The sequence below is a fragment of the Limulus polyphemus genome, unplaced genomic scaffold (genome assembly GCF_000517525.1).
Source record: "Limulus polyphemus unplaced genomic scaffold, Limulus_polyphemus-2.1.2 Scaffold3247, whole genome shotgun sequence".
In the NCBI taxonomy this organism is placed as follows: Eukaryota; Metazoa; Arthropoda; class Merostomata; order Xiphosura; family Limulidae; genus Limulus; species Limulus polyphemus.
In genome coordinates this window covers 116235-129655 of record NW_013668857.1, presented here as the reverse complement: position 1 = coordinate 129655, position 13421 = coordinate 116235, and the positions used below count along the sequence as shown (strand labels likewise).

At 31.5% G+C, this 13421-nt stretch overlaps 1 protein-coding gene across 1 annotated transcript in view; it reads left to right on the top strand.

Moving 5' to 3' along the window:
- The window catches only part of LOC106468981 (NADH dehydrogenase [ubiquinone] 1 alpha subcomplex subunit 7-like), a 24853-nt gene that overhangs the window by 1630 nt on the left and 9802 nt on the right, over positions 1-13421 (top strand). The window contains exons 2-3 of the mRNA XM_013929434.2: positions 2716-2762; positions 11830-11976. Coding sequence (XP_013784888.1) covers positions 2716-2762; positions 11830-11976 — 194 coding nt within the window. The remainder of the gene's footprint in view (positions 1-2715; positions 2763-11829; positions 11977-13421) is intronic.

Below are 13421 nucleotides of genomic sequence, written 5' to 3'. Positions count from 1 at the left end.
TTTGCTCTTTTTGATTTACATTAATGACATAAATGAAAGAATGGTCAATAAATTACTTAAATTTGCAGATGATATTAAAGTCTTGGGTGTTTCCAGCTGTGAAGATGATGCTGCTGATTTATAAAAGGATTTAGATCATTTAGTGAGTTGGGCAAATAAAGTGCAAATGGGTTTTAATTATAATAAATGCAAGATAATGCATGTGGGTTATCATAATGTGAATTATTAGTATAATTTGGATGGGAATAACCTTAACAGTGTTTTGAACGAAAGGGATCTAGGTGTCATGGTTGATCAGTCTCTGAAGCCATCCAAGCAGTGTGCTGTTGCTAGTGGTAGGGTAAATAGGATTTTAGGTTGTATCTACAGAAATATTTAATATAAGTCTAAAGAGGTTATAATTTCATTATACAGGTCACATTTGGAATTTTATGTTTAGTCTTGGGCTCCTTACTTTAGGAAAGATATTGAATTGTTGGAAAGTGTTCAGAGAAGGGTAACTAGAATAGTGCCTTGGATGGAGGGGTTGTCTTATAAGGAGAGGCTGAAATCTCTCATATTGTTTTCTCTTGAAAAAAAAGAGTTGGTGAGGAGTCTGATTGAGGTGTTTAAGATTGTAACGGGAATTGATAGTGTTGATTCATCATCTTTTTTTCATATAAAAGTGAGAATAGTAGGACTAGGGGATACAAATGTAAATTTTGGCAAGGTAGGAGTCATCTTCAGTTAAGACAGTTTTATTTTACTAACAAGGTGTTTGGTCTTTGGAATGGGTTGCCTTCAGATGTGGAGGCAGTAAATATAAGCAAATTTAAGAGAAAGCTTGATATATATATATATATGAATTATACGGGCTGACTTTAAGTTTTTTATTTATTTACTTAGTAATAGTTTTAATTTAGTTTAGAGGATGGAACAGCCGAGATGGACCAATAGGTCCCATGTTGTTCCAAAACTTAAGGTTATGTTATATTGTACTTTAACCAATCTACATCCTGATATATCTTCCTCTTGTTCACAAAAGTCTAACTCAGCAGTTTCCAAACTTTTTTCAGTGCCAACCTTATGTCAGACATCCTAAATCTATTTGAATATGTATTTCAAATGGTCCATTCAGCTTTGTTTGCCAGTATGTATCAATATTTTTCTGATAAACTCACAACTTCATCTGAATTCTCTGCAACCATAATTGGGGTTGTGACACCAGGTTTGGGAACCTCTAGTTTAACTTCAAATCTTTTCATTGTCTTGCTAGACCATGACATGTTACATGTCTAACTACTTTTGTTATACATAATCAATAATGAAATTAGTACATCAACACTAGGGGAACCTCATTCTGATGCCTTAATTTAATAATGAGTTCTTTAATATTTAATTATCACTAAGAGGCAGGTGAGCTAGAGTTTAAGCAAATAAAAATATAGTTAAATTAAATAATAAAATGAAAAATATATAATGATAAACAAAATCTTAACTATAAATAAAATAGAAATTGCTACCACACAAGATTATACCAGGCTGGACATAGTATTATAACATATCAGTTGCACTGTACTATTTATTTGTAGTATTAAGCCAAAATTCAGGTTCTAGATTTGCTTTTAAGTTATATCAATTTTTTACATTTATCTGATCCCATAAGCCTGAAACTTGGAAGTTTGGGGGTAGATTATGAAATAGATTTTATAAGAAAAAAGAGAAAGATTAAAAGGGGCAAAAACACATTATATTTACCTTACCTTAAATTACATTACTCCTGTTTATTCTTGGAAATAATTTGCACTAATGCCACTATTCATGTGACTTGGATGCAAAAAAGAAATTACAGAATATCTTTCCTAACCCAAATAAAGTTATCAGCCATATTTTAAACTAACTAATATTATTTTTCTAAATCTTTCTGGTAATATTGCCATAGAAATGAAAGTTCAAGTTGTTAAATGTATGTCTCCTTTATGTATGCATAAAAAATAGGATATCCATGTAAATCATGAGCCCAAGCTCTTCAATTCAGTTTTCATCATGACGTCTATATAGTAGTTACACAAGTGCAAAGTACACAAGTGCAAAGTAAATATGCCTTGATGCCTGAGTTTAAAAGGAGCTCATGATTGCTCTCTGTATATTTTAAATCAAGCACCCTATCCAAAAACAAAGATACTATAAATACTTTTGAAGAATAGACAAATGTGACCAGATATTAACCATAGAGTGTATCAGAGGAATAGGTGCCTGTATATGTATCTATGGAAGATCAGAGAATAGTTCAATGCCATTGTGAGGATACACCATATGTCAGATTTTAACTTCTGTTGTAGAGTCTCATATATAGAAGAAACTTAAATTTGAAAATGAAGAGTCCATTGCACTGGATATTGTCTAAATATCTAACTGGATGCGTACTTTGTCCTAATAAACAGAAAGAGAAGTAATAATGTTAATAAAATAAGTCATCCAACAAGCATTTAAGCCCATGTTAGATACAGTTGTGTAAATACTACAGTAATGGATTAGATCAGAAGAAAAAATAGTCTTATAGTTAAATAAAATTGAAAGTTACCTCCCTCTCACTCAGTAAGAGTTTACATGTGTAACAGCTAACATTTACAACTTTATTAAAAATGTCTATATATTTTTAACAGAAAATTATGTAATAGATTATTTTATCTGAACTTTCAGTGCTCTTATACAAAACTAATTTTATGTTTACAGAGGGAACTGAAGTTAGCTCTTCGTTTTAGTGATGAGATGTCAACAAGGTAATGTATATTTTATTTTGTATTTTGCAAGGTAAGTTTTTCTGAATACTTTTAATTATTTGCTTGTGCTTGTGATATTTTAAATTTAAATATATTACTACAGTGTTGAAATGTTTGTGCCTTTTCATCCTCATATCATTTTCAGTTTTTTGTTTTCGTTGGTACAGGGTTTGTGGTGTACCCTCTTCAGATGTACAAAGACAAAACTAAATATTAAGTCAATTAAACTTTCTTATAAAACATGTAATAACATTTAAAATATTTTAGATTATAATCCTAGTAAGTTAAAGACTAAAAACTTGAATTTGGATTAATATTTATTACTATTTAATTTCTGTAGTGCATATTGGAGTATAGAAGACATATTAATACTAGAAATATATGACCTTACAACACCAAAATGTTTTTATTTAATTAGACACTCAACATTTTGCTTTACAGCTTCTTCAGAAGCGTTCACTCAAACACAAACCAAAATTGATAGTACAAAGCTTCAAATGGTTTGAATAATAAATTTTATTCAAATCTATAATGTGCATTTATATAATGTGCTTTTGACATATTAAGTAGTAAAGTTTATTGTTGGAAGAAGAATATTGTTGAAATAATTAACTACTATCTGCAGTAAACAAAGTTCTATCAAGGTTACAGACTGAAATAACAAAAAGACAGATTAAAAAGTATAATAAAAATTATAGGCACCGTCCCTTGTACCTATTTGTCTGTGGTTGTAGTTGTTAAATGAGAAAAGCTTTTTTGAATTTTCTGTCAGTGTACTTGGTAGCTTTGGTGAGGATTTGCATGAAGAATGGTGGTTTCTAGTTGTTTGTTACTTGTTCATGATTAGTTAAAAATGATTTGCAACTGTGCTTCTTTCATGTTGTTGTTTATAAAGAATGTCAATATGTTCTCCCATCCTTGTGTGTAGGGTTCTTCCGGTTTCTTGTATGTATGTATTATGACATGTTATATGTAAGCTGGTAAACAACATTGGAGAAAAGACACTCATTCTTAGATTGCAAACACATTTTTGTAACACAGTTGGCTTTATTACATTGTAGGGCAGTGTACTGAGATTTTGAAAGCTGGCTTTTTAGGGTTGGGCCTGGCCATTCTTTGACTTAAATTGGCAGTTCAGATTTCCTGATTATAGTTTTTATTTTTTTGGAGATAACATCATGAATTAGAGGTGTTATAAAAATAACTTTTTTGTGTTATCTTTGGAAAATTGTTTTTTTCCTCCTTGTTTATCTGTGTTTTCTCATGTTGGAAGTGCGATGCTGATTTATGTGCACCATAGTCCTTGAAAATTTGTTCGATGTAATAAAAATGTGGATATTTGTTGCTCAGAAGAAGTGATTTTAGTTCGGAGCATGTGTTTTTTTTTTTTCACTACAGTTGTGATCGATTCTGTTTAATTCTCCAATAATTGCACCTTTCTTGATAGCTTTGGGATAATGGGAGTTGAACTTAAGAAAGAGAGGTGTTTCTTGTTGGTTTGTGAAACAAGGTAGATAGTACGTTATTGTTATTGTCAATCCTTAAAGTGATGTCAAGAAAATCTATGTTCCTCTTGTCATTCGAATGATTCATGGTGAATTGGATGTTGTGGTCTATGGAATTTAGAAAGTCTAAAAATTGGATTAAAGATGATAGACTGTGGTTCCATAGTCCAAACATGTCACCAATGTATCTAAGCCAGAGATCAGGGCCAGTGTTAGTATCTTGACACCATTTGTCAAGTGCTGTTGTTTTAAAAACATGCATAAATATTATGGCATAAATAACAGTGACTATTACCCATTGAGACATCACTGAGTTGGAGATATAGTTTGTTATCAAAACAAAAATATTCATTGTGAAGGATGAAATGTAAGATTTCTCTGACAGTATCTGTTGACAGTCTGTACGTCTCCAAATTGTTTCTGTGATTTGCCATGAATCTACATGTTGCATTGGTGCCATCCTCTGTTTGTATAGATTGGTAGAGATCTATGACATCCAATGTATAGAGTATTGTTGTGTTGGTCACTAAGCGAGGTACATCCTTGATTCGCTATAGCAGGTTTTGTGTATTATTTAAGTATGCTGGAAAGTAATTTGTTAATGGCACCAAAATTGTCTGCATAAGCCAAGACAGACTTTCAGTAACACTGCCATATTCTGAGACTTTGGGTCTTAGTGGCATGTCCGGTTTATGTTCCTTTGATAGACCATATATATAAGGAGGTTTAAGTTCATACAGTAGCTTCTTAGGGAGGTTACTTATTTTTGTAAGTTAATAGATATTCTCTTCAGCTTTCATCTCAATTTTTTGGTTGGGTCTCTGTTAAATATTTGAAATTTATCTTGTCTTTAAGGTGATGAGATATATTTTGTTCATAACTGTTTCTGCTCATAAATACAAAATATTTACATTTGTCCAATAACATCAAAGAATCAAACAAGACCAAATACAAAGCAGTTCTCATACCGTAGTCACTACACCTTGGATCTAGATTTGAGTCTACAGCTTTATAATTCCAATGACGAAACATGGGTCCTCGTCTGCCTGGTTGGGGTCTGGACAAATTTGTTTTCTTCTAACAATGTTTCGATTTTTCCCCCTGTAACTGGTTGGTTTTTACCACCCAGGAATTGGATTTCATGTTGTCTGGACAAAGAGCACACCTGTTCTAGAAGTAGTGCAGACCCTACTAATGTGCCATTACTATATCCCATTTTTGCCTACCTCTTTTTTTATGTAGATGCTTTGTGTTTGGATCTTGCCCTCACAGGCCCTCCACCTTGTCAATGTGAAATTCTAGCTAAAGTGAGTGGAGGTAAGAGTGTTTTGGAAGTTAACATTTTCCTATACTGCAAATGTATTTTGGATAATACTTATCACCTCTCACACTCTCCTGCCCTTTCTCCCCACAAAATGGCCAGTTTTGGGTCTGCTAATTATACCATCTTAAAAAGTGAATAGGAAGTAATAACATGGAGCTTATATACAGATCTGGGATAGGGGGTGCATTAACGTTAAGTGAAGAGAATCACAAGATTTATTTTGCTTTGGGCAATACAGTGGGGTATAAAGGCTGGAGCAAGTGAGGTAAGATTCATACCAATGCTTAGATGGGCAGAGAAAAGAAACTTTCATTATGATAAAACTAAAGTGTGACAGGAGGTAAGTATTATCAGAAATATATTTTCGGTATAGGAAAATGTTAACTTTCAAGAGAAGTGACAGAGGTTTATTCAAAATATTTCACGTTATTAAGTGGATGGGCATGAGTATATATATATATATAATCAGTTTTTACTTTTTCCTTTTGTAAACTCTGTGTACAAATATCTTTATAAGAAGAGTGTACAGTTGACTTGGAGTGTGGAAATATTAAATATAACATTTTCATTATGATTTTTGTTTTCATAAAATAGAAATGATATAAATACAGTTAAATGACCTAGGATACATAAGGAGTGCTTTCTGCATTCTTGGACATTCTTCCCATACATGGTTTCAGAAATTTGTATATGGGATATGTTCCACCAGGCATTGTTGTTGAGATACATGTGTGCCAGCAACTGTTTATGGAAATGTTATATATGCATTTTGAGGTGAAAGATATTTAAAAACATATTAAGTCAAAGTTTTATCCATCTACCTGTCCTGCACAAACATATTTCAGGACAATTATAACCCAGCAGAACTGATAGGATCAGGATTGAATAGTTGTTGTCTGCACCAGTGCATAATCATATTGTTTTTGTACATCCCTCTTTTTGAAAATCATTCTTGACATGTACACTTTACATTCAAGATAATATCATTCATAGCTTTTTATCAGTCAAGCAGTGTTGTTATATACCCAAACTTTAGATTTCCTGTCCTATGCAGTTGAAAGGATTATACATGTGCTTGAATAGTTTTTAATTAATTACTTAAAAAAAGTTGATCATTTTGAGTATTTTAGTTATTTATTACAGTGTAAAGTCAAATGGACCAAGCCTGTATACAATGTTAGGGTAGAGAAAATAAATGGTGGTTACAAGGTTGGTCAAAATGACCAAGTTCATGTACAAAGAGTTAATTGATTGTTTTACATGACTAATCAATGTTGTCAATGCTTATATGGATTTGAGTAATTGAGCTAATTGCCCAGCTTTATAAGTTAATCAAAATTAGTGTTTTCAATTATCATCATTTTCTGCAATTTAAAATATCCAAGTTTCATCTGAGAATACTAAATTGCTTGAACGTAATAGATTAGTAAGCCAAACAGTTAATCAATTAGTAAATTCCATGCTCTGTTTTAATGACAAGCTGCAGATTAAATGTTCCAAGGTTGAACTGTAGAGGTATTATAGCAATCTTTATATTTAATAGTTTTCATATGACTGGGTGAATGTAAAGTCTTTAGATTACTTTATTTGTGTGTCATTTAATGGTGTGCTCAAACTAAAAGTGCCCAAGTTATTTTTGTAGTAATATTCTTAATATTACTCCTGGTGTGAAAAACCTAAAAAACTTTGTAATTTATTGTGTTATGTGTATTTTTTCTTTGGCTGTAATGGACAATACTAGAGTATCTGCCATAGAACACTGAGTGTACCCAGTTTGGATCAGCGATTTACCAACCATTATTCTCTAAATGGTATCTACCCAGTGTGGGCATAGATAGTCTACTTGATATAATCTTCCTTATATCAAAAGAGGAGTAGGTAGGCACACTTTGTGCAATGGCATGTCTGATATAAAATAGGCCTAACAACTATGATATCCCTTTAGGGTATAAGCCTATTTTAATATCTTCTATGTCATACCTGCAGCTAATTAATTATCTTTTAAGGAATTATTTGCAGTGTTCAGTTTAAGACAATGTAGTTCATAATACACTCACTTCATTACAGGTACTACCCATTTAACATGCACACCATATACCATACTTCCACATGTGTTGTCAATGCTTTGAATTTTGACGATTGAGGCATACTGAAACTGATATGCTTGGGCCAGGAAGACCTAAAATTACTGATTGTTCTTTAACTAAGAATAACTCATGTTATAAAAGCAGCAGAAGTGAAAGACATTATATTAAAATTTCAGTAAGAGTGTAAGAAAACTGTACAAGCAGCTAACTTAAGAAATTTTGTATGATGCCATCAGTAACAGATTTTGTGGCATATTTAACAGAAGTTGAATTTATATCTGGGAATGAATTGATATCAATTGTAGAATACTTTGTTCATGCAGATGTCCACTAACTGAAGAATGTATCTTGTTTTGACTCAAAGAACATGGAAAAAAATGCACCACAATTCATTATTTTATGTATAAAAAAGTAATTTGAGGAAAAAAATGACTTCTGTGCTTGGAGCAATGAGGACTAATTTTATTTATAATTACTTTATATATAATTACCCATATTATGGTAATCTGAAGGTCTGATTGTATGGATCATTCAACTAATATTTTATTTAGTTACAGAAGCATTAACATTTTATACTCTGAGCCTATAATGCTGATTTCATCTTTTCCTTTATGCATACTTGCTTAGGAGGCTCTGATCATTCATACTCAAAAACTTTTTCTTTTATACTGGAACTTTGTCATATTTAATTTCCTTATTTTTTTTAATTGCATTTAAGAAATCATTTGTAGTGATGGGTAAAGTACTGAAAGTATTTACTTGAGTATAAGTACTGTTACTTTAAAAAATATTCACTCAAGTAAAAACTAAAAGTACCTGTTGTTGATGACTATTTAAGTAAAAGTAAAAAGTACCAAATATATACAGTACTTAAGTAGCAATAAAGTCAAAACTGTCGACAAAAATAAGTAATGATAGCATTATTAAAAATAGCATACATTTAACCTAATTTCACACGTAGAAAGCACAAACAAATATAAACTCTACAAACTTTATATTATTTTTATTAAAACAATCAGTATTACTGTTTATGGTACAGCTCTTCACACATTCTATTTATTATTTAGCTTCAGTAGCAGCTGATTTTTAAAGTTCCTACTAGACAGATTAGCTCGTCTCAGTGTGAACAAGAGCCCCGCAGAACTAAACAAATTCTCGCATGCTGCAACTTCACTGAATTTACCAGTGAAAATAAGTCTTTTCAAATACGGCCATGGATGATTATTTGTATCAGACACTATGGTCACAGTGGGATGAAATTATGACAGTCAACATTATATGTAAAATGGCAGCTTTTTGTTCCTGAAATTTCTTCTTGATTTTACTTAAATAGAAGTAAAAAGTAAAATAATTTTTAGAGTACTTAAGTAACAGTTTTGTTCCTGCTCAGTAAGTAGCACAGGAAATACCACTGCTTGTGATCGTCTTATTTGAAAGAGTAGGTTTGCTCTGGTTGATGTAAACAAAAATATCACCATGGCAACCAGTGTGTTTTTTTTTTCTCCAATTTTTTCAAATGTAATGACAATCTTAAAAAGGAAATGTTGTGAAGTAAAAGTAGATAATTTCTTCTTGATGTTACTTAAATAGAGGTAAAAAGTAAAATAATTTTTAGAGTATACTTAAGTAACAGTAAATTCCAGAAAAGTTACTTAAGTAGTGTAACAAAGTAACACAAATTCATTACTCCCCAACTATGATTGGACTTGTTCAGTGCTTGTCTTTACCCTAATTATTCCTTTCAGCAAGTAAGGGATATTGTTTTCTTCTATTGTCCTTCCTTTTACATTTGCTGAACTATGTTTTTTGCTCGGGTTGTACTGTTAGCTGTTTAATTAGTGTGAGTCTTTTCTGGTGGAAGTTATCAGTTCTTATTATGCTGAAAGATCATATACTTGGGCACATGCTACCTTTTCATGTTTGTTGAATATCTTCCACCAGTTAAAATCATAAATAATATTCAACGTTAAACTGGTACACAATTAAAAACGTTTTATTCACCAGTGTTTATTCTAACCCCATTGGGGATCTATTTTTTTATGGATATTGCTAAATGCTGTTTGTAGAGCTGAGTGATTTAATTGATATAATTGATTACCTATGAGCAGTGATTACATTGATTAATATCATAGAAACTAATCAATTAGTCAAAATTATGAAAAAATGATTGTCACAAAAATAATTCATCAAACATATTGTTTTTGATTACTCCAACAACTTTTAATAGAGTTGTAAACAACAGCATTACATATTAGTGTATGAGACTTAAATTTAAATAATATTCGATATCCCCCCCCCAAGGTTAGTTTATTGATTAATAAAATATTTTTTTTTTAACCTACCTGATTTTGAAAATTGATGTAAGAGGAACCCCACAAATATTAGGTCATCAAGAAATTAATGTTGCATTTTGGAACACTTTCATTAACCACCCCCCAAAAAATATACATCACATATAATAGTTAAACAAATTGCCTAAATGTCACATTAGCGTAGCCTATATAATGTGTAAAGTTTAGTATACTTTAATCATTTATAGTGATGGCACACAACGAGACACACATTTGGGATGTAATGCTGCTTGAATACAAGAAGGGAAGCAATGCTTCTGTAGCTACAAAGAATATCAAAGAAGTTTATTGAAATGTTTTAAATGTTCGTAAATGTGAACAATGGTTCAGCAAATTTTGTTTAGGTGACTTTAGTCTTAAAAACTGTGATGACAGGGGCCAACATGTTGGAATTGATACTGAAAACGCTTGTGGAGTCTAACCCAAGGCAACACACTCGTGAATTGCCCTGAAATTACATGTCTCTCATGAAACAATATATAAACATCTAAGAAATATGGGAAAACTCCATAAAGAAGATGTTTGGATGCCTCACGAATTCTCTGGTGATCATTTTTTCCAATGTGTGAATGTTGCTTCATCTCTTCTGGCATGTAATGCACGTGAACCATTTTTGGACAGAATTGTCACTGGTGATGAAAAATGGATTCTCTATGGGAATATTAAATACCAAAAACAATGGCTCTGTCCTAGAAAAAAAATCACTTCCGGCTCCAAAACCTGGACTCTATCTACAGGAAGTGATGCTTTGCATTTGGTGGGACATCAAAGGAGTAATTCATTTCAAACTCGTCTGTCCACTGTGAACTGTCAATGCAGAGGTCTATAGTCAGCATTTGTAATGTTTAAATCAAGCCCATCACCAGAAATGCTTTTCACCCCTCAATCAGAAAGGTGTTCTTCTTCTCTATGACAATGCACGTTCACATGTGGCACGTTTGACACAACACAAGATTATGGAGTTGGTTTGGGAAGTTCTCCCCCACCCACCATATTCTCCATTTATGACACTATCAGATTACCTTCTTTTTCATTCACTTCAACACCATCTTAATGGGAAAACATATGCAAATGTGTTAAAGAGGACATCAACATCTTTTTTTGCTTCAAAGCCAAGCAATTTCTTTAATCAGGGAAGTAACAACCTGATTATAAGATGGAAAAACATCATCAATAGGAATGGAGACTATTTCATTTAATAAATGTTTTGTTTAGATATATAAGTTGTTCAGGCTTTTTCATCTAAAAACAAAGTGACATTAATTTTTTGATGACCTAATATAATATGTCTCTGTGTTTTATATACAAGTTGTAAAGTGATATAACTTGATAGAGAAGTATGCTATTGGAAAGTGATAATCATACAGATCTTTCAAAGGTCCACAAGATATATGAATATATATGTTACAGTTTGAACCAAAAGGAGCTGGGACAAATTTTTAAATCAACAGTATGGTAAAGTATTGCTGCTTAACCATCCAGAGAGAAGTAGCTCTGTGGATTCCATGTTTATTTTATAAACCAAATAATGAAGTTAGTGTGATGAAACATTGTGTATTTACTTTAATACCTGAAATATTGTTTTACACCAAATCTATCTGTTAATTATAATTAAGCCAAAATTGATCAAAAGACAACCAAGGATTATTAGTTTCATTTTTTACTACATACATTTTGATTGCATTATGTAGGTTTAAATATCAACTCATCATGTAAATAAGTCTTAAAAAGCTGTGTATATAATACACATATAAAAAGTATGTAAGTTTATCTTTGTTTATTTTGCTTTTTGTTTGTCAGATCTCCACCTTTGCCTAAGCTACCTAATGGCCCCTCACATAAACTTTACTTGAACTATTATGTGAATAGGGATGGACGTAGAGAGAGTAATCCTCCTGTTGTGCTTGTTGAAAACATGCGTAGGAAAGTCATTGATTCAGCAGAAAGGTAATGAAATTGGTCAAGCCATGTTTTAGATAGTATGAAATATATAACAAGTTATTCAAAGTAATTTTTATATTCGTTGTGAACTGTGTTTTACTCACTAATGATGGTCACACATTTAATGCATTTTGTTATTCCAACATTATAAATGCAATTAACCATGGAACTCCCAAGTAGTTTCCAAATTTCTCTAGAGAAAGTGTTACATTTGGGAAAAAAAGAAGTACAGACATGTGTATATAAAATTTTCTTATATCCAAGATGTCACTTCCAGTTATATATAAAAAAAAAGTTTACTCTTTATTCATAGAAAATGCACATTTTTAGCACTAGCAGGCCTTCCAACAGGATCCCTCAGAAAAAGTAGAGACTTCAGAAGGACAAAGTTTTTCAAAAATTAGGGTCTTTAGTAGGGAAAAGTAGGGACAATTTATATTTTATAAGGGACTTAACAGTATTTTTTTATATAATTACCTACTTTGTCATATCCAATAAAAACTTAACCCTTTCCAGATGGGTCATGGCTGAAAGGCCATGTCATCTCATTTATTGACTCGCATTCACAATTTTATTGAACTACTATTTCAAAAAACATTTGTAAATAAGTTTGGTATCAAACTGTAAATTATAATTCAAATTTTAGTATTACATTACTCAGTTTTTTGATTTAAAAGTAAATATTAAAAAACATAGTTAAACTTCAATTTTTGTGTGTCACGTGGTATGTTGAATGCAGCACTGGTTCAAATTAGGTGTATGTGATGTCAAAATACTAAGTCTATAGTTTTGTATGAATTATATACACTTCTATATATGACACAAATAACGAATCAAAAGCTCAGAATGTCCCCCTAGTGGCTTTCTTACCCATTTAAAAGTCATAGGAAGCCATCTCTTTCTCTCGAACCAAGATTTCAAGAAGGTAGGTTGTGTCCTTAGTCTGGTCAACATTTCATATTTTTTTAGACTGAAATAGAGCTTAGTTATTAAACCTGATAAATTACAATAAAACTCTATAGTACTGATATAGTAATTTTGGTTATTCAAATGTATATATATATGTAACACCTGAAAAAATTATTTTGTTTCATATCTTCCACGTGTGAAATTTTAAAAGGCTTAGCAAACTACCTCAAGCAGCAATGGAGTACAAAGGTTGTAACTTGAAGAGATAAATGTTTGCTTTACTTCTTTATTTAACGTTCTATATTTTAAGAAAAATAAGTTTAAAAACTTATTTCTAAATAGCAATAATCTATATACATAAATAAAGTATAATAATTGAAATATGACTGTATCTTACAAAATAATAGTCTACTAAAACACAACCAAAACAGATCACTTTGTAAAGACTAAAGGTCAGTTTCATATTATTGGATATGGTAACATAGTGCATGTGTGATATATCATTGTAACTTCTGTATTATTAGCCAGGCACAGCTGAAAGG